Source organism: Pseudorca crassidens, chromosome 11 (genome assembly GCF_039906515.1).
Source record: "Pseudorca crassidens isolate mPseCra1 chromosome 11, mPseCra1.hap1, whole genome shotgun sequence".
Taxonomy (NCBI): domain Eukaryota; kingdom Metazoa; phylum Chordata; class Mammalia; order Artiodactyla; family Delphinidae; genus Pseudorca; species Pseudorca crassidens.
In genome coordinates, this window is record NC_090306.1 from 99,034,364 (window position 1) to 99,055,218 (window position 20,855).

The 20,855-nt window shown below is 44.8% G+C and overlaps 1 protein-coding gene across 5 annotated transcripts in view; it reads left to right on the top strand.

Annotated features, from left to right (window-relative positions):
- XRCC6 (X-ray repair cross complementing 6) overlaps window positions 1–14,254 on the top strand; it is a 29,605-nt gene extending 15,351 nt beyond the window's left edge. For 4 of the 5 annotated variants that reach the window (XM_067698234.1, XM_067698238.1, XM_067698239.1 and 1 more), the window contains 6 exons: window positions 791–959; window positions 1,690–1,851; window positions 4,622–4,751; window positions 5,932–6,032; window positions 9,856–9,969; window positions 13,786–14,254. In XM_067698234.1, the coding sequence (XP_067554335.1) occupies window positions 791–959; window positions 1,690–1,851; window positions 4,622–4,751; window positions 5,932–6,032; window positions 9,856–9,969; window positions 13,786–13,982 (873 nt within the window). In that variant the 3' untranslated portion in view covers window positions 13,983–14,254. Of the gene's footprint in view, window positions 1–790; window positions 960–1,689; window positions 1,852–4,621; window positions 4,752–5,931; window positions 6,033–7,661; window positions 8,649–9,855; window positions 9,970–13,785 lie in introns of those variants that run through there. The other variant, XM_067698237.1, reaches the window with a different exon arrangement.
- The last annotated feature ends 6,601 nt before the right edge of the window (window positions 14,255–20,855 follow it).

A 20,855-nucleotide genomic window follows, 5' to 3' on the forward strand; every position in this document is an offset into this window, starting at 1 on the left:
ACAAATTTCAGGCCAGAGTGTCTTGCCCTACTTTTCAGGAGGAGAAGACGACAAGAAATTTCTCCTTCCATTTTGGAAGTAGCTAGTTTTCCATGTTGGTTTATTCATAGGCAGTAGCTCTTCCGGTTACTAAGTTTCTTTCTTGATTAACTGTGCCTACAAAAAGTCTTAAGGGCTCTGTTTTTGTTTATAAAACCCAAATTTGACCTTTACTAAGTTCTGTTACTAATCACATATTTAGGATCAAAATGCAAATGTTAAAGTTTGGAAGTAGTATGTGTGTATGTGTGTGTGCGTGTGAGCCTCCTACACTGAGACCTAGCACAATACCTGACGTAGGTCCTCTCAATAAGTAGGTAAGGTGTGAGCATCCTTTGTGTGTCAGGGATGATGCTGAGGGTTTAGTACACATTAAATGAGGGAAGGAACAAATGCCTGAAGAGCATGGCCTTTAGCACCAGACAGATGTGGTACAGTTCAAAGCCCAATTCGGTTGTATACTCTGGAGCAAGTTACTAACTGTAGAGCCTCAGTTCACTCATCTGTAAAACAGAGTTTTTAACATTTACTGCCTAGGATTGTTACAGATGATAAACTGGGTGGCAAAAGTAAAGTGCCTGGCTGGCACTCAATACATGTCAATTGCTGTTGATAGGAGGAAGATGCCTCTGATGAGCCCTCTTCCTGCTCCTTAGAAGAAAGCTGATTTTAACTTGCTAGTGTCATATGGCAACCATTTCGCATCTCTGTGTATCCTCACTATGTGGCCCTCGTTGTTCCCCTTCTATAGACCTATGGGAGTCGTCAGATTGTATTAGAGAAAGAGGAAACAGAAGAGCTTAAACGGTTTGATGAACCAGGTTTGATTCTCATCGGTTTCAAGCCCTTGATAATGCTGAAGAAGCACCATTACCTGAGGCCCTCCCTGTTCGTGTACCCCGAGGAGTCCCTGATAAATGGTAAGGGGCATAAACCAAGGATAAACGAATAAGCCATGCAGAAGGCAATTTACCGAGCAGCATTCCTAAATGGCTGCTGCTGGAAACTATACAGGATGTGTTACTGGGTGTTTTGAAAGTGTTTCACGCTCAAATAAATTTTGGAAACGTGGGACTAAACAAAGTTAAAGAGATTTCTTTAGGAACTATAATATACTGATAGCATTGTGAATATCCAGGAGGGGATATGGAATTAGCATATTTAAAACTTAGTTGCTATGAAATTCTTTCTTTGAGGCATCAGATAAAGAGTTCGGGAAAAACGAAAAAACAAACCTGGCTTCTTCCCTAGTGTTGCGATTAAGGATGATACGAACTTGGCCATTGGGTTTATTTGTGCTGTCCAGACCTATATTCCTCTGTGCTATAGCTAATGAACCTCCCAGATCTGACCTGACTGGTTTTCATTAGCAACTAGGGCTTATGTCATTAGCCTAATGATAGTAAAAGTGAACTGACAGTAATAATTCACACCCCTAAATGGAGTATTTGAGGTGCCCTTTCCTTTCTCTTCCTTTCTATGCCTCTGCTACCCTCACTTTACCCTCACCTCTGGGTCCATCACCCCTGAGCTATCAAAGTATCATAAATGCTTTTAAGAAAATGTGAGAGAAACTGTAGGTTTATAACGTGGGCTAAGAAAGGAGGAGACATCTTTAGGATATAGATCCCTGGGATGTTTGTTTTCCAGGGAGCTCAACCCTATTCAGTGCTCTACTCACCAAGTGTCTGGAGAAGGAGGTCATGGCAGTGTGCAGATACACACCCCGCCAGAATGTCCCCCCTTGTTTTGTGGCCTTGATGCCACAGGAAGAGGAGCTGGATGACCAGAAAATTCAGGTGACTCCCCCAGGTATGTGAAAGAGATAATTTCAGTGCTTCTGAACCTTGCTTAGCCTTGGAGTCATTCCTGGGATACCAACTCAGACCTGCTGAACCAGAGTCTCCAGGAGTGGGGCCTGGGAAATGTGTGTTTATAAGATTGCACAGGTGAATTTGATGAACAGCCAGGTAAGTCTGTCAAATATGGTTGTGCAGTGCACAGCATGTACAACTGTACAAGGCAGCTCTGCAGCCAGGGTTGAAAATTGACTTCATAGGGACTGTTTGCAGGTTACTGGCATAAGTTCATGCAGTGTCACTGCTGACACATTCTTTACTAAAAACCATTGTTTGCTACCCTTGTAATATTTGATGGTTGGTTTATCTCTTGTGTACACCAAAGCAGTGAGGTATCATGGAATGACTGTGGGTTTTTTTTTTTTTTTTTTTTTTGTGGTATGTGGGCCTCTCACTGTTGTGGCCTCTCCCATTGCGGAGCACAGGCTCCGGACACACAGGCTTAACGGCCGTGGCTCACGGGCCTAGCCCCTCCGCGGCATGTGGGATCTTCCTGGACCGGGACACGAACCCGTGTCCCCTGCATCGGCAGGCGGACTCTCAACCACTGTGCCACCAGGGAAGCCCCTTTTTTTTTTTAAATATTTATTTATTTATTTGGTTGCACCGAGTCTTAGTTGCAGCAGGTGGGCTCCTTTGTTGTGGCTCTAGGGCTTTTTAGTTGCGGCTCCAGGGCTCCTTAGTTGCGGCTTCAGGGCGCCTTAGTTGCACCTCACCTGCTCCTTAGTTGCAGCATGCGAACTCTTAGTTGCAGCACGCATGTGGGATCTAGTTCCCTGACCAGAGATGGAATCCAGACCCCCTGCATTGGGAGTGTGGAGTCCTATCCACTGTGATGCCAGAGAAGTCCCATGACCGTGGGTTTTGAAGTCACACTTGACTTTGTCTTACACTTATGTGTCTGAAAGCTCACTTTCTTTTGTTTTAGACCCTCCTCTGCCACCTGTTAGTTGGCCAACTTGGGCAAATAATTTTTTTAATTTTTATTTATTTATTTTTTTGTGGCCTCTCCCGTTGTGGAGCACAGGCTCCAGATGCGCAGGCTCAGCGGCCATGGCTCACGGGCCCAGCCGCTCCGTAGCATGTGGGATCTTCCCGGACCGGGGCACGAACCAGTGTCCCCTGCATCGGCAGGTGGACTCTCAACCACTGCACCACCAGGGAAGCCCTTGGGCAAATAATTTAACCTTTCTGTTTATGTTCCTTATCTGCAAAGATGAGAATTCTGGAACACCTTTCTCTCAAGGTCAGTTCACATTTGAAATAAGTTAATAAACAGATAAGTGCCTAGCACAAAGCAGCCAACAGATGACTACTAGTCATCCTTCTTTTTAAAAAATATTTATTTATTTATGGCTGTGTTGGGTCTTTGTTGCTGCGCATGGGCTTTCTCTAGTTGTGGTGAGCAGGGGCTACTCTTCGTTGCGGTACATGGGCTTCTCACTGCGGTGGCTTCTCTTGTTGCAGAGCACGGACTCTAGGCACGCGGGCTTCAGTAGTTGTGGCGCGCGGGCTCTAGAGCGCAGGCTCAGTAGTTGTGGCGCATGGGCTTAGTTGCTCTGCGGCATGTGGGATCTTCCCGGACCAGGGCTCGAACCCATGTTCCCTGCATTGGTGGGCTGATTCTTAACCACTGCGCCACCAGGGAGTCCCATCCTTCCTCTTTAGCCATGCTAATAAAAATTATAAAGTAAGTCTTTGAATGCGTTATATTTCCAACCCTGGTCATGTGAATGCTCAGGAACACCTTTTATGTCAGTTCTGACGCTTTGTCTCTCAGCTCTGTGCTGATGAAGCAGAGGCTCTCCAAGCCCCATTTCTCCTTTGCCAGCGGGCTCTCGGTGATGCTCTGTCAATAGTGGGTGCTAGAGGGAGACATTAGGGCCGTGGAGAGCTAAGAGACTTCCTCTTGCTCAGTGCTGTTGGCATTGCCAGCAAGGGCTCTTCACCTGGCAGCAGCAGTGGGTTCCAGTCTCTAGATTTTTCAGTCTTTCTAGAGCCCGTCAGCAACTGGACAGGGTCAGCCTGGTAACCGTTACCTCTTCCCTTCTAGCACATGGTGGGGACTGGGGAGCAAAGGGGAGAGGTTGAAGCTCGGAGGAGGGGCCGACAGAGTTGGATGTAGCCCTCCAGGGAGGGGCACTGTCCACCTGGTTCTGGGTGTATGGAAAAAGCTGGTGGCTGGAAGCTGGCTGGGGCGACACTGGCAGGAACAGGAAGTACCTGAGAAGGAAGGAAGAAGTCTCCTTTCAGGTCCCCCTCTGGAGACTCCAAAGGGAGTCTGCTAGGCAGATGCTAACGGGAATCAGCTGGTAAAGGAGAAATGGGATTTGCAGGGTCCTAGCTCCAGCAGCACAGCACGCAGAAGGGTGAATTGGAGCTGAGAAAAAAACTACAGCTCAGGAGACTTCCCTGGTGGCACAGTGGTTAAGAATCTGCCTGCCGATGCAGGGGACACCGGTTCGAGCCCTGGTCCGGGAACTAAGATCCCACTTGCTGCGGAGCAACTAAGCCTGTGTGCCGCAACTACTGAGCCCGTGCGCCACAATGAGAGAGAAGCCCACCGTGCTGCAACAAAGATCCTGCTTGCCTCAACTAAGACCCAATGCAGCCAAAAATAAAATAGATTAATTTTTTTAAAAAAGGAATTAAAACGATAGCTCAGTGACTGAAACCTTTCGTTGAGTCAAATCTCCGAAAACGTATTTTTCTTTCTTCTTCAGGCTTCCAGCTCATCTTCTTGCCCTATGCTGATGACAAACGGAAGGTGCCCTTTACTGAAAAAGTCATGGCAAACCCAGAGCAGATAGACAAGATGAAGGCTATCGTTCAGAAGCTCCGCTTCAAGTACAGGTGAGTGATGGGTCATTCACAGGCTTTCTTCTGGAACTGCCTCCTGAGTTGAAGGTCGTACTGGAGATTTGAGTTAAGCATAAACCAAGAGAATGTGATTGTATCCTTTTCCATTAACTGATAGATAATTAGTCTTTAGAAGCTATAGGGAGAGTGGAAGTTCTTTTATTGAAGGCTCTGGAATTGTGCTAAGGGTTCACAGCTGGTTGAGCTGCTGTGTTGTGCTTAGAAAGCCAGGTTGGTTAGTTGAACAAGCTCCGCAAAGCAGCAGTAAGGAGAAGATTCTTGGTTGGCCTTCTCCTTGATTGTTTGTTGTCACATGGTGAGTAAAAGCAAGTAAATCCAGTGTAAATTTTCATGGGGTTGAAAAAATGATTATATAATGCACATAGACCATCTCCCAGAACCCGCATAAGGTGACACCAAACGTAATTTTTTTCACATTTCGTCTTTTGTCTCTGGGCTACTTCCCTAACTCTTCCTACCTGTGGGCAAAGTGACCTTCTTTCTCCAAAGGAAACCTCCTGGTGTAGTCCTTTGTTGGGCAAATGGAAGCATTGTTAAGGTTCTACCATGTGCCATGCACTGTTCTAGATACAACTCCAACAGTATCTCATTTATTCTTCATGAGAACCCTGAAAGTTTTGGTGCCCATTTTACAGGTAAAGAAACTGAGGCTTAGAGGAGTGAGGCAGCTTGCCGAGACTCACCCACCTAGAAGGAACTGGAGCCAGGATTCAAGTGTAGGACTGTATGCCTCTAGATTCTTTCTGTTTTTACTTTCATGTTCTGTCGAGTATGGGAAGAAAGAATACTCAGGTTCGTTGTCTCCTCACCTCCCACCATCCGTCTGTTGTGTTTTCTCTGTACTTACCTCCTCTGGCCCTGCCTCCTCTGTTTCTGTCTCTGTCCACAGCTTCCAGTGACAGACAGGTGGGCAGGTATTGTTTTGCTTTAAAATTTGCTTCTGGATCCCTAGCATTGGACAATAAACTGAAAATTGGAAAGAGAGAAGGTGATTCAAGAGATAAGATTCCCAACTGTTTTACCTGGGGTGTGTTTCTCAGCTGACCTTGGGCCTTCACTGTCTCAGCTGGGTTTTTAACTTTATTATTTTATTTTTTAAATGTTTAAATTTTTATTTTTTAACTTATTCATGTCACTGTTAATGTTTTAACAGAAGTGACGGCTTTGAGAACCCAGTGCTGCAGCAGCACTTTAGGAACATGGAGGCCTTGGCTTTGGATTTGATGGAGCCCGAACAAGCCGTGGATCTGACACGTAAGGAGGCCGTGACTGAGTTGAGAAGTTCTTTTTGTGGGAGGCTTTCGTGTCCATTTTACTCTGGACCAGTAATATGGATGCATTTCCTAGCACCCTCTAAGTACACAACCTTGTGGTCCAGATCATCTCTGCCTGAGAGGTTCCCTAGACCAGCTTAGATTGCCTGGGAACGGGTTTGGCCGATTCTGCAGTAAGAGGAGGAGGAAGTGCCAGGCTTCTGAGACCTGCCTCTGAAGTAGACCATCCATGACTACATGTTGGTAAAAGTTAAAAACAAAAATCTGCAACATTTATTGAGTGCTTACTGTGTGCCAGGCCTTGTTGTCCTGTGTGTTGACTCATTTATTCTGCGTGACTATGAGGTAGGTTCTGTCACTGTCCCTAGTTTGCAGGGAAGGGAGTGATTTGCACTAAGTAGTAAGCGGTGGCTGTCGGCGCAGAATCCAGTGAGTCTGGCCCAGAGCCCTTGCTCTGAACCACTATGCTTACCTTACTGCTGCTCCATCAGACGGCGTGCTCTGCCCTGAGAAAATGGACCTCGTTACCCAGCATGGAGGACATTTGCCTGGCCTCCCAGGCTGAGGTGTTCTGAGCTCTCTGCTGGTCCCTTTCTGGATTGTGGTTCTCTCATGTACTTCATAAGAGGACGCATGAAGTTTAGCAATGTAAGTAAATACCCACTGGAAAACAGATTGGATTTAATAAAGACTCTTGACAGAGGTTGAAAAGATCAGAACAGTTAGTTCGGCCTGCTTAGCTTCCCAGTTATTATTGATCTCTTTCATGCTAGCGCCAGCATTAAAAGCATGAGTTGTTGGACGTGTGTCATGGTGGTGACTGTCAGCTGGGCCTGGCAGAAGAAGAACCCTTGAGTGAGGCAGCCCATCTCTTCCTTTATGGCCTTTAGGCAGATCAGGAAGTCAATTGCCTAGTCTCTAGCAAGATGGCTAGAGACACAGACTTTGGAAACACTCGATGTAGGTAGATTTGAATCCCAGCTCTCTGGCACTTATTAAATTGCGTGGCCTTGGAACAATACTTAATCTCACTGAAGCCCAGTTTCCTTATTGGTAAAATGGGGATAATGATCTGTCCTTACAAGGTGTTAACAAAATATAGGCCCTGACACTCGGGAAGGTGCTCAGAACACAGTTGTTCTCCTTTATTCCACAGCCGTGTGCTCTACTTACTAGCGCCCCAGCCTCTTGCATTCTCTCTTCTGGCCCTATACTTTTTGGGAGAAAGTCTTGTTTTTCTCTTTCTACTTCTATTTTTCAAAAACAATTTTGGCTGCTGTAGTGTTTCTTGTAAGCTAAATGTCTCAGGTTCCTGTCTTTAGCCCTTTCTTCTCTCCTTTCTGTTGGTTATGTTATCCACTCCCATAGCCTTAAGTATGACCTCATGCCCACAACCCCCAAACCTGTATCTCCAGCCCTGTCCTTTCCTCTAAGCTCTGGCCAAAGCTTCCAGCTGCCCAGGTGACATCTATTGAAGGCCCTGGGTATCCTACTGCTCAAACATGTGACCCCTTTGACTCTTTGTTCTTTCACATCCCTCGCTCAGTTCTAATCAAATGTGTCTGCTTCTCTGTGACACAATAAGGCTTTCTTTTTTTTTTTTTCCCAGTATGCGGGCCTCTCACTGTTGTGGCCTCTCCCATTGTGGAGCACAGGCTCTGGATGCGCAGGCTCAGTGGCCATGGCTCACGGGCCCACCCGCTCTGCGGCACGTGGGATCTTCCCGGACCGGGGCACGAACCCGTGTCCCCTGCATCGGCAGGCGGACTCTCAACCACTGTGCCACCAGGGAAGCCATAAGGCTTTCTTTTAATAAATACCTTATCAAAGACTCAAAATTGTTTTCTTTCTTCTTTTGGCTTTGTCACACCATACTGTTTTGGTTTTTCTCCTATGCCTGTGGAGACCCTAAGACTTCTTTGCTGGACCTGCTTCCCTTTTTTCTCCTCTAACATGGAAGTGTGCTGGGTGATCCTGGGCGCCATCTTTCTCTGTCCTCTCACTTGTCCCTGCATGGCCTCATCAGGCTACATCAGTGGTTCTAAGTGTGGTCCCTGGACCAGCAGCACTGGTATCTCCTGGGAACTTGTCAGAAATGCACCTTTTGAGCCCTACCCCAAGCTGACTGAATTTGAAACTCAGGTTGAGGCCCAGCAACGTGTGTTTTATTTTATTGTATTTGGCCATGCCGTGTGGCATGTGAGATCTTAATTCCCCAACCAGGGGTCGAACCCGTGCCCTCTGTATTGGAAGCTCAGAGTCTTAACCACTGGACCGCCAGGGAAGTCCCCAGCAACATGTGTTTTAACAAGCCTTCCCGGTGATTCTGAGACATGCCACTGCCTCTAGCACATTGGTTCTCAACTTCAGCTATACAGCAGACTCATCTGGGGGACTTAAAAAAAAATCTGGCTCTTTAGGCCTCACCCCAGACCAATTAAATAAGAATCTCCTGGGCATCAGTACTCTTTAAAAGTCCCCAGGTTGAGAACCAAAGCTCTAGTAGAGATTCCTGTAACCTGGAACATGGGGCTTCTGACACGGTGGTAGCGCAGTTTGACGGTGACGTTCTGCCGTCTTGTAGGTACATACACCACAGGGCAGGAGCTCCCCTCTGTACTTGGCAAACGTGGTCACATGAGGAGATGAGATATTCATCTCATCATGCTTGTCCTTGATGTGACCCAGCTCTCAGCAAAAGCTCTACAAGCTATACAGCTGTAAGAAAGGAAATAAAAATATTATCTTTCCCCCAGAGCTTCCTTTGCCTATTGCATTTGCCTTGGGGAATGTTCCTGCCACCCCAACCACTCACCTCCTCCCCCACCCACCCCCACACCTCTTATTCCGTCCATAAGTCCTGCCAGTGCTGTCACTTCTCAAGTTACAGTCCCATTGCCACCCCCCAGCCGCCCCACTCACACACACTGCTTCAGCCTTCTGTCTCACCTTCCGTCAATTGATACTCTACACAGCTGGCAGGCAGGGTGATCTAAAACGTCCATCTGATCACGTCGCTCCCCTGCTTGTAGACCTTCAAAGGTTCCCCACTGCTTTTAGGATAAGGCCTAATTCCTGGGCAGGCATTCGAGGCTTCCATGACCTCGCCATGCTTGTCTTTCTAGCCTCCTTGCTGGTCCTGCCCATCTCACACCCTGCCTGCAAGCTGTGTGTCACTGGCTGTCTCTCACCCCTGTGCCTTCTGCTTAGACTAGTATCTGCCTGAGGAAGGACACTCAGCTTGCGAGACTGTGCTGCACAGAGTCCTTCCTGACCCCTCCTGTGTTCCAGCGTGCCCTGTACGGTCCCTTTCTTCATGGCACTGTGCAGCTCTATTGCATTGGTGTTTTTACCACCTCCTTATGGCGCGTGGACTGTAAGCCCTGAGGGTACAGACTCTTGTTTGAATCCACAGGGTCTAGCCCGGTTCTCAACTCTACCGCTTCCCAGCTGTTTGACTTCAGGAAAGTCATTTAACGTCTCTGATTTCCACCTCTGTAAAACGGGAAGACAGGTTTACCTACCCCAGAGATTGTTAGGAGGACTAAATAAAAATAATAAGTTTAAAGCATTTAGGAGAGTGCCTGGTTGTCAAAAGTGCTCATTAAGTACAATTGTTAAAAGCTACTTGGTAAATGTTAGACTTCGAGCAAATGTATTCATGGCCAGCTCAGCTGACTTGTGGACCCTCCCCCATCTCAGCAACTAAGTATTTTCTCCTCCGGTCCCAGTAGAGTTGAACTGGACAGGAAGCCAGGGCTTGTGACTTCACAGGCCACTCTTCTTGTGTTTTTATTTTCTAGTGCCCAAGGTTGAAGTAATGGACAGAAGACTGGGCTCCCTGGTGGATGAGTTTAAGGAACTTGTCTACCCACCAGATTACAATCCTGAGGAAAAAGTTCCCAAGCGAAAACAAGGTAAGGAGCTGGGTGTGGACGTTCAGTGGGTTTTTGGGTTTTTTTTGGTTTTGTTTTGCTTTGTTTGTTTTTCTTTTTGGCCACACGTGCGGCTTGCAGGATCTTAATTCACTGACCAGGGATTGAACCCAGGCCCTCAGCAGTGAACTCGTGGAGTCCTAACCACTAGACCGCCAGGGAATTCCCAGTGGGTTATTTTTTAAAGTTGCCTTTATAGTCCTATCACAGAGGATAATGTCCTTTCAGAAATTGCTATACAAACCTACATATTTACTAACACAACATATTTCAGCACAAATGAAACAATATTCACATTGTTTTCTAGTTTATTTTGTTACTCAGCTATATATGTTGGGCAGGTATTTATATCTACACTCACATATCTACCTACTTAAAAAAAAATAAGGCTACAGAGTACTTCATTGGATAGATATACACAATTTATCCAACCAGACCTTTACTGACCTTTACTGATGGATAGTGCAGTGAACAGGAACCACCATTGCATACTGGTGTGAGCAGTTACACAGCATAAATTCTTAGCAGTGGAATTGCTGGGTCAAGGTGTAGGCATTTAAATTCTGATAAGAATTGCCAGTTTGCCTCTGAAAAAGTGATAGTTTATACCCTATCCAAGAAGGGATTGGTGTGTTTCCCTACACTCTCACCAATTGTAGACTTTATATACTTTAAAAATTATATATTCACAAAAAAATAATAGAGGGAAAATGTATTCTGTTTTGATTTGCAGTTCTTCAGTTATGAGTAAGATGTAGTTTTACTGGACTTTTTTTTTTCTGTGAACTCCCAGTTTGGGGCTTTAACCATTTTTCCTACTAGACTGTCCTTTTTCTTACTGCTGGACCCAAACAAAATGTCTTTACTGCGACTCTCACATTTTTCAGGACAGCACGTTGTGAATTCCTCAGCATTTGGGAATAATTCTGTCTTAGGTTGTAATCGTTTTAACTATCTTTGCTCAAGTAAAGCCAAATTTGGGCCTTGCTTGCCCCTGAGACCCATGAGGAAGTGGAGCTATGAGAGGTTAGGTTTGTGGTCATTGCGCTTTCTCCCTTTTGCATCAGAAGTGATTCCTCCAGTGCCCTGTGTGCTGTCAGAACTTTTCACACCTGCATGAGTGTGATTTATATATTTGTTTATCTCACTCAGCCTGCATGTCCTTATCACTTAGCATAGCACCATGGTACTGACAAGGTGCTCTGTAAATGCTTTTTGTTTTGTTTTGTTTCCAGTTTTATTGATATATAATTGACATACACCATTGTATAAGTTTAAGGTGTACAACATAATGGTTTTCTTAAAAATAAATTTATTTATTTTTTGAATTTTTGGCTGCATTGGGTCTTCGTTGCTGCGCGGGCTTTCTCTAGTTGTGGCGAGCAGGGGCTAGTTTTCATTGCTGTGCACGGGCTTCTCGTTGCGGTGGCTTCTCTTGTTGTGGAGCATGGACTCTAGGCGCACGGGCTTCAGTAGTTGTGGCATGTGGGCTCAATAGTTGTGGCGCATGGGCTTAGTTGCTCCACGGCATGTGGGATCTTCCTGGACCAGAGATCGAACCCATGTCCCCTGCATTGGCAGGCGGATTCTTAACCACTGCACCACCAGTGTTGTAGGGAAGTCCCTACAACATAATGATTTGACTCACATATATCATGAAAAGATGACCACATTAGGTTTAGTGAACATCCAGCATCTCATGTAGATACAACATTAAAGAAATAGAAAAAAAATTTTTTTTTCCTTGTGATGAGAACTCTTAGGATTTACTCTCCTAACAATCTTCATATGTAACATACAGCAGTGTTCATTATCTTTATCACGTTGTACATTCCATCCCTAGTACTTCTTTATTCTGTAAGTGGAAGTTTGTACCTTTTGACTGCCTTCACCGAGTTCTCCTTGCCCCTACTCCCCACTTCTGGTAACCACAAATCTGATCCCTTTTTCAATGAGTTTGTTTGTTTGTTTGTTTGTGAAGTATTATTGACCTCCAACACAATGTTAGTTTCTGGTACATAGCATAGTGATTCAATATTGCTATACATTTCAAAATGATCACTGCGATAAGTCTAGTTGTCATGTGTCACCAAACAAAGATGTTACATAATTATTAACTATATTCCCCACAGTTTACATTTCATTCCTGTGACTCATTTATTTTGTAACTGAAAAAAGCTTATACTCTTAATCTCCCTCACCTATTTCTCTCCTCCCCTCAGGCCGCCCTGGCAACCATCTATTTGTTCTTTGTATCTATGACTCTGTTTCTGTTTGGTTATGTTTTTTCATTTGTTTTGTTTTGTAGATTCCGCATATAAGTGAAATCATATAGTTTTTGCTATTCTCTGTCGGACTTATTTCACTTAGTATAATGCACTCTAGGTCCATCTGTGTGGTCACAAATAGCGAGATTTCATTCTTTCTTATGGCTAATATTCCATTGCATATATGTGTACCACATTTTCTTTATCCGTTCATCTATTTATGGGCACTTAGGTTGCATCCATATCTTGGCTGTTGTAAATAATGCTGCAGTGAACATAGGGGTGCATGTATCTTTTTAATTAGTGTTTTGTATTTCTTCAAATAAATGTCCAGAAGTGGAATTGCTGGCTTGTATGGTAGTTTTGTTTTTAATTTTTGAGGAATCTCCATACTATTTTCCATTAACCAATTTACATTACCACCAATGGTACATGAGGGTTCCCTTTTCTCCACTCTTGTTATTTGTTGTCTTTTTGATAATAGCCATTCTGACAGGTGTAAGGATATCTCACTGTGGTTTTGATTTGCACTTCCCTGATGATTAGTGATGTTGAGCATCTTTTCATGTGCCTGTTGGCCATCTGTATTGTCTTCTTTGGAAAAATGGACTTTCAGGTCCTCTGCCCATTTTCAATTGGGTTGTTTGTTGTTTTGATGTTGAGTTCTTTGCATGTTTCAGATATTAATCTCTTGTCTGATACGTCATTTGCAAATATCTTCTTCCGTTCAGTAGGCAGCCTTTTTGTTTGTTGGTAGTTTCCTTTGCTGTGTGAAAGCATTTTAGTTTTATATAGTCCCATTTGTTTATTTTTTCTTTTGTTTCCCTTGCCTGAGGAGACATATCCAAAAAAATATTGCTAAGACTAGTATCAAAGTGCATACGGCCTGTGTTTTCATCTAGAAGTTTTATGGTTTCAGGTCTTACATTTAATCTTTATTTTTTAATCTTTAAAAAATCTTTAATTTATTTTGAGGTCTTTTTAAAATATGGTCTGAGAAAGTTTGATTCTTTTGCATGTAGCTGTCCAGTTTTCCCAACACCATTTATTGAAGAGGCTGTCTTTTTCCCATTGTATATTCTTGCTTCCTTTGTCATAGATTTATTACCCATATAAGTGTGGGTTCATTTCTGGGCTCTCCATCTGTTTCATTGACCTATGTGTCTTGTTTTGGGGCCAATATCATACTATTTTGATCACTGTAGCTTTGTAGTATAGTTTGAAAGTATAAATCTTTTCGAATGAAGAAAGGAAGGAAGGAATGACTTGCTCACCCAGCGTGATCAGCAGTTTCGGGTAAACTGATAGGATTCACTACTTTTAACTCCCTCCTAGACATGATACATTTTTTTGTGTTTAACTGAAGCTGCCTTATCAAGACATCTGTCTTCCCCATGGTGTTCTAGGTAGGCATCACAGCTTTATGGAAGATGGTTAACTGCAGCCCAGATCATACGAGGGCCCCCGTGCAGTATAGCTGGGATCCCACTGGTAGCATTTCCAATCACTCCCACCTGACCTGTTTCCCCAGGTGATGAAAATTCTGGAAGCAAAAGGCCCAAGGTGGAGTTATCTGAAGAGGAGCTGAAGGCCCACGTCAGCAAGGGCACACTGGGTAAGCTCACTGTGCCCACACTGAAGGAAGCCTGCAGGGTGTACGGGCTGAAGAGCGGGACAAAGAAGCAGGAGCTGCTGGATGCGCTCACCAAGCGCTTCCAGAAGGCCTGACCAGAGACCATACAGCCAGTTACCCTTCCACATTGCAGCCAGGTGGCCTGGTTTTGTTTTTATCAAGTTAAAACATGTTTCTCCTGAGCCAGGGAGAGTCTGGCTGACAGAAGCCAAGGACTTTGTTTATGAGACTTTCTGTTGTCATGGAGAGAGCATTGCCATCTCACTTTGCTGTGCCTTACTCTACTGTCTGAATAAAGAGCCCTAACTTTGTACTATATATTGTTCTATAGTATAAAAGAGAAAGATGTGTCTGCTTTGCATCCAAAGATGCCATTGGCTGTTAGCTTAATTTTCTCTCCCACTGGGAACGCATTTCATCACAATGGAAACAAAATAAATATCAATGAGGGTAGGGAAGAGTGTGACAATTAAGGACAGGTGAACATAGTTTAGGAATGACAAGCCCTAGTAAGGTTATATTCTCCTGATCCTCTGTCCTCCCACCTGTTTTCCTTTAAATGTGTCATATTGAAGAACTAAAGATCACATTTCAGAAGTAATAAGGAGGCAACATTTCTAATTCTGGTACCACTTGCTTCATGAGTAAATAGCAACCCCCCCTCATGTTGTATTTTCTTAATGTGACACTCAAGTATAAGAAGAAGAGATACACATTTTCTGTTGCCCTGAGAGTTTGGGTTGCAGTGTAAGTGAAATGAGTTATTCCTGTTATTTTCAGGGTGCTGTAGGAAGTTCAAGAAGATACAGAGAGGTTCGATGGGAGAAGGGAAAAAGGAAGGGTCCTAGTGTCAGGAAAAGAGGAAGAGGAGGGGAGTGTCTCTCTTTGTTTTCTTCCCTTTCCCATCCCTCTATCCTCCCTGCCCCTTTCCTGCTCTTCCTGCAGCTATTGCTTTGAAGAATTAGCCTGAGAGAAGGAAGGAGATGGAAGGGTTTTTATCCTCTGAGGATGGCTTGTAGGTCCTGTGTCTTTCAAAACTAGAATGAGCATCTCATGAGGTGAGTGTTGGAGGGGTCAGATTACTCTTGGAAGAGATTTTTCAGTTTTGGATTCTTTGCTCTGATTTTTATAAGTTTTTTTTTTTAACTTCTTTTTGCTTGTTTTTGTTTGGAAAGGAGATGTTATGTTCTTGTTTGGATTTCTTTCCTTATCTGGGGGAGAGGGAAAATAATTCTTCAATTAGAAGAGATGCCTTTGAGGATACAGCAAAATAATGCAAAACCATTTAATATAGTACTTATTCATTCTTGTTGTTGAGAAATAAGACCATCCCCGTTAAATGAAGCATGCTTGGAAACTCTGGGTTCTAGAGAGGGTTACTAATACCACAAAGGTAGATTAGAATCAGGCTAGTCACCATAAGTAGGAAGGTAAGAATGAGTACCACTGCTGGGCCTTTCTTTTCAAGCCTGGATTTCTTGGCTAGTGAGGAGGAAACCTAGTGAGTCCCAGGCTTCTCTGTGCACTCCTGCAGGACCTTACCCAAGTGTAGGCTCCTTCTCCTCTGTTCTCCTATTTACAAAATGGAGAGAAGGAAAGAGTTCAAGGGTCCAACAAAGCACCAGTAATATGAATGTTAGAAAAATAACCACTGAGGTCTGTGATAAAGAGCAACTATGTGATCTCAGTTTCTCTGTAAATTAATAGTGTTTGCCTTCTCTGCTCTTGAGCTCCCCAGGAGAGAAACATCATGTCCAGACATAATCTGGTTGGGCTTTTGTAAACTCACAAGTCAGATTTAGTAAATTTGCATCTTGGCTCCATCACATACGTACAAGTGACCACCGGCAATTTACCTGGCATTTTCAAGCCTCAGTTTCATCATATTTATAATAAGAATAATAACGTGGAATATGGAAAATAAATGAGAAAACACGTAAATGGGCACGGTACTCAATAGGCACTAACTCTTATCCTTCTAACTTCTCTGGCTGCAAACACGCTTCGCTCCTGCAGGTGCTGGTGACGCGCGGCCAATGATTGGACGAAACGGCCTGCGCATGCGCGCCGCAGACCTCGCGGCTAGGAGGGCTAGGAGCCACGCGGGTAGGGAAGGGCAGGGAGGTGCATCCGCCTCTGAGCGGCCAGCGGCGGGGGCGGGGGCGGGGCAAGAGCTGGAGAGCACGGACGGATGTTTGGCCAAAACTGCACCAAACAAGCATATGTGCATAGGTGCATATGCCTCCTGGCTGAATGCAGAGGGAACATCTGTAATTTTTTTAATATTTATTTGGTTGCACTGGGTCTTAGTTGCAGCTTGGGGGCTCCTTAGTTTCAGCTCACCGGCTCCTTAGTTGTGGCATGTGAACTCTTAGTTGCGGCATCCATGTGGGATCTAGTTCCCTGACCAGGGATCAAACCCCAGTCCCATGCACTGGGAGCGTGGAGTCTTAACCACTGTGCCACCAGGGATGTCCCTTAATGTTTAGTTTTTTTTGTCCTGTTTTGTTTTTTAAATTTTTATTTTTTGGCTGCGTTGGGTCTTCGTTACTGCACGAGGGCTTTCTCTAGTTGCAGCAAGCAGGGGCTACTCTTCATTGTGGTGTGCAGGCTTCTCATTGCAGTGGCTTCTCATTGTGGAACACGGGCTCTGGGCACATGGGCTTCAATAGTTGCGGCACGCAGGCTCAGTAGTTGTGGCACTCAGTAGTTGTGGCTCACGGGCTCAGTAGCTGTGCCTCGGGGGCTCTAGAGCACAGGCTCAGTAGTTGTGGTGCACGGGCTTAGTTGCTCTGTAGCGTATGGGATCTTCCCAGACCAGGGCTCAAACACATGTCCCCTGCATTGGCAGGCAGGGAAGTCCTGTAATGTTTAGATGTAATGTCTTATTAAAAAATTAGAAGAAAAGTAAAGCAGGACCATGAAATCTGGGAGAGATTAGTCATCCACTTCCTCTCCCTCCCCCTCAAACAGAAATTCCGACCTCAAATCCGTTTTGGAGGGAAAGCACACACCTGTTATTCTTGACCAGCAGCTATGATGACTATCCAGCCTTTCTGGTTTGAGCCCAAACTATCCCTGAATGTGTAATCTTCATTGTAACTGACTGCCTCATATATGAAAGCCAGTCCTACCTAGAATTTACTTCTGGGTACTCAAGCAGCTGGGACCCTCTCACCTGTGGGCCCTGCTAGCACTTCCGGCATTCTTTGTCACCAGAGCAATTTTGACATGGTCGTATTTATTGCTGCTGTTTTGACAAGACTGCCTCAGCTTTTCTTCATCTACCTCCCAACCTTAGTTGTCTATTGCTGTGTAACAAATTACCCCCAAAACTGTTAGCCTGAAAACAACAATAACCACATATTCTCTCTCACCATTTTTGTAGATAAGGAATTTGGGAAAGAAGAGGCTGGGTGGTTCTGGCTTGAAGTCTATCATGAGGCTACATTCAAGATGTTGCCCAGGGCTGCTGTCATCTGAAAGCTGGACTGAGGCTGGAGGATCCACTTGCAGGGAGGCTGTATTAATCACGTTTTCTATTTTCTGTATTTTATGTTTTGACATAAGCTGCGGGGCCTTACAAATGGATGGAGAGACTGCTCCTCCCAGGGCTAGGTAGTTACTAAAGACAGTTAAAAACTTACTTGGGAGCATACTTCTCACGCAAGCCAAGCACCTCCTTTATCTACGTCATACACCAAGCCAGTATTGCCCTTGCCTTAAATTATCAGGGCAGGGTACCAGGCAACTAGAGACCACCCTTATAGCCCAAAGCCCACCAGAATTGTTCAAACTAGCCAATCCTAAGCTGTTTACTCTGCCCTGCCTTGCCTTTGCCAAAGAAACCCCAATAAAGGCTGTGGCCTAAGCTTTCCCCTTGCTCCTGCTTCTGCTGCCTGACCAAAACCTGGTGTTTTCCCTGTGGTCCTGCATGGCACACTGGCACCCTTCTCTTGGGAAAAGTAATAAATTCTTCTTTCAGTAGTACCAACTTCTCCATGTCATCACTCAGTCACCTCTATGAATTAAAATCCCTCAAGTACAGATGAGATAGACTCATTTCCTACAGCTGGTAGTTGGTGCTGACTTTTGGCTAGAGGCCTCAAGGCACTTTCCACAGGCTGCTTAGAAGTCTTTATAACATGGCTATGATTTCTGTCACAGTCGGGGATCCAAAGACATGAAGGCAGAAGCTGCAATGTCTTTTATAGAAACTTGAAAGTCACATGTCAGTCCATAATACTGAGTCCTGCAGCTAGACCAGCTCTGAGTTGGTATAGGCTGGTCTCAGAGCATTCACACAGAAGGGCATGAACTCGGGGGGGTGGCTGTGTGTGTCACTGGGGAACATTTTGGAGGCTGGCTGCCACAGGGTATCATGGAAAATACTGACTTGCTACTTAAAAAACTTTTTTCCTTCAGAAAACAAGCAATTATACGCCCCCACCTCCCTCAAGCAGATATATCTGCTAAAGCACATTCTTGACTTTTCAAAATGTAACTTAGCTGACACTGAGAAGAGGAACCCAGGGATACTAAGTGCCTAGAACAAGCTCCTCTCCCTGCCTTCCTTGTCACATCAGTTTGGGATTAAAGATAATGGAAATGCATTGTTTAGTACTTAAGAATACTACAGAATGAATAATCTCTTTAACAAGACCATTACTGTTAATGTAAAAATATTCCTTAATCATAGGTCCTCTTGAGAAAAGTTTCAGGAAACTTATTCTAAAACAGAAATTCCTAACCAGTGTTTGAGGTCAGAGGACCCTTTGAGACCTAATGGATTCTCTCTCCAAAATAAAATGTTTACACACAAAAATTTGCAACCTACTTCATAGGTGACTGAATGGAATTACTAGATTTCCTTCTTGCTTGCATGTCTAGGCTTTAGGAATTATTCATTCTACACTTTTGGAGCATCAGTGTTAGGGCACTGCTGCAGGTGCTAGGGGATCACAGTCACACAAGTTCCTAACAAGGGCAATAAGCAGAAAACAACCTCAGATATTAGCTAAGGACAAGTTAAAAAACAGAATGTTACAGTGCTAGGGGTAAAGGAAACATGAGATGTAGCTAGGAAAGGCCCTTAAAAAGTGGTACTTGAATTAAGACTAGCATGAGGAGAAAGCCACTAGTGCAGTAAAGGAATACCAAGTACAAAGAATCTGAGAAACAGATTTGACGTGTTCAAGAAACCAAATATGAAACACTGAGCAAAGACAGAACATGGCAGAGAGGCAGACACAAGACACACAGCAGAGCCATTAGGAACAGGGAAGAGTCATGGAGTTTTTTCGGGTGATCACAAATCGATGCCCTGTCCTTTGAAGGATTACGATGAAGCTGTGGGAACTGAGTTAGCACTCCAGATGGACCCTAGAGATGAAGATTCCAGAAGCCCTGCCCCACCCCATTTCTCAGGGTTCTGGTGGGTATGCCCTAGTTTCCATTTAAATGGAGGTTGGATTATCTTTTTTATTTTCTTCTGGCCATGCCCCATGGCTTGTGGGATCCTAGTTCCCTGACCAGGGATCGAACCTGGGCCGTTGGCAGTGAAAGCTCAGAGTCCTAACCACTGGACCACCAGGGAATTCCTGAGGTTGGATTACTTGATCTCCCTCCACCCCCAAATTACTTCAGTCTTTTAGAGTATGATTGTAAAGATACATATACAACAAAAGAACGTATGTACTACCTCAGACTCCACCATCCACAGATAGATAGAAAACTGCTTGGGGTGGGAGTTGGGGCGGGGTATATAAACACTGGAGTGTGCTGGGGGAGATGATGAGCTCAGTAGGTACAGAACAGGCCTTAGCATGACAGGGTGATTTTAGGTTCCCTAGGAACCCACTGCTGGAGTGGTCACACTGGCCCAAGCTGGCCAAGAGTAAACTAAATGTAATCCATTCTCATCAATACGACCATTATGGTATCCAGTTGTTTGTGCTTTGGAAGAAAATTTCTCAAGGTAGAGGAGGTGTCAGGCTCTCACGGTACTTTAAGATAGAGAGTAATGCGGCAGGCGAGGTGGCAGCAGCTTCAGTCAGCAATACCGGCTCCCCCGCTCTCTAGCACCTGTGGAGGACTGCTAGGAGCCCTAGTCCTGCAACAGTGATTCTCAACCAGGCGTGACTCTGCCACCAGGGAACAGTTGGCAATGTCCGGGGAGACGGGGAAGATTGCTAGTGACATCTAGTGGGTAAAGGCCAGGGAGGCTGTTAAACATTCTACAACATACAGGGCAGCTGAGGTTGAGAAATACTGCTCTAGAGTGACAGCAACACCTCAATGACTGAACAAGACATTTTGAACTACCAGAAATCATCTGGTGGAGGTCATGGCTTTTCCACACCTTCTTGGTGAAAAGTTCAAGAAACTAGTAACCATTCTAACGCTTCATTCAAGTATCAGCTGGACTCCTAACAAGAATCACACCTTCTTTAAACTGGAGTACGAATATACGTGTTCCTTTATTAGGGTGCTCACAAGAATGACACATTAGCACTGTCCTTCTGATGTGACAGAGAATACACACATCTGACCCACATCATGGCAGGAAATAGGCAAGGGGTAAGGGCTCTCAGAGCTGGTACCAAGTGTCTACTGAAGAAATCTCCATTCACCAAAGCAAGGATGTTCCCTTGAATTCCATCATCTTTGCTGTAGCTTCCAGTTCTCCATGACTGGCCCAGAATCCTCCATTCCAGAACCTCTTGCCACATCTTCAAGACCTAGGTCAACTGTCCCATGTCTCACTCACCAAGGTGCCTCTGGAATTTTGCAGCGTATCTCTTTGGTATGTTGCTGCCCTGCCACCCTCAGAGGCATAGGTGGGAGTTGGGGGGAAATATATTACCAAGAGCAAACAGCAGGGGTACATCAGAAACTGACTCTTGGGACATACACCCAACAACCTCACAGAAACATGCTTCCTCCCCAAATGATACATAATGTCCTAG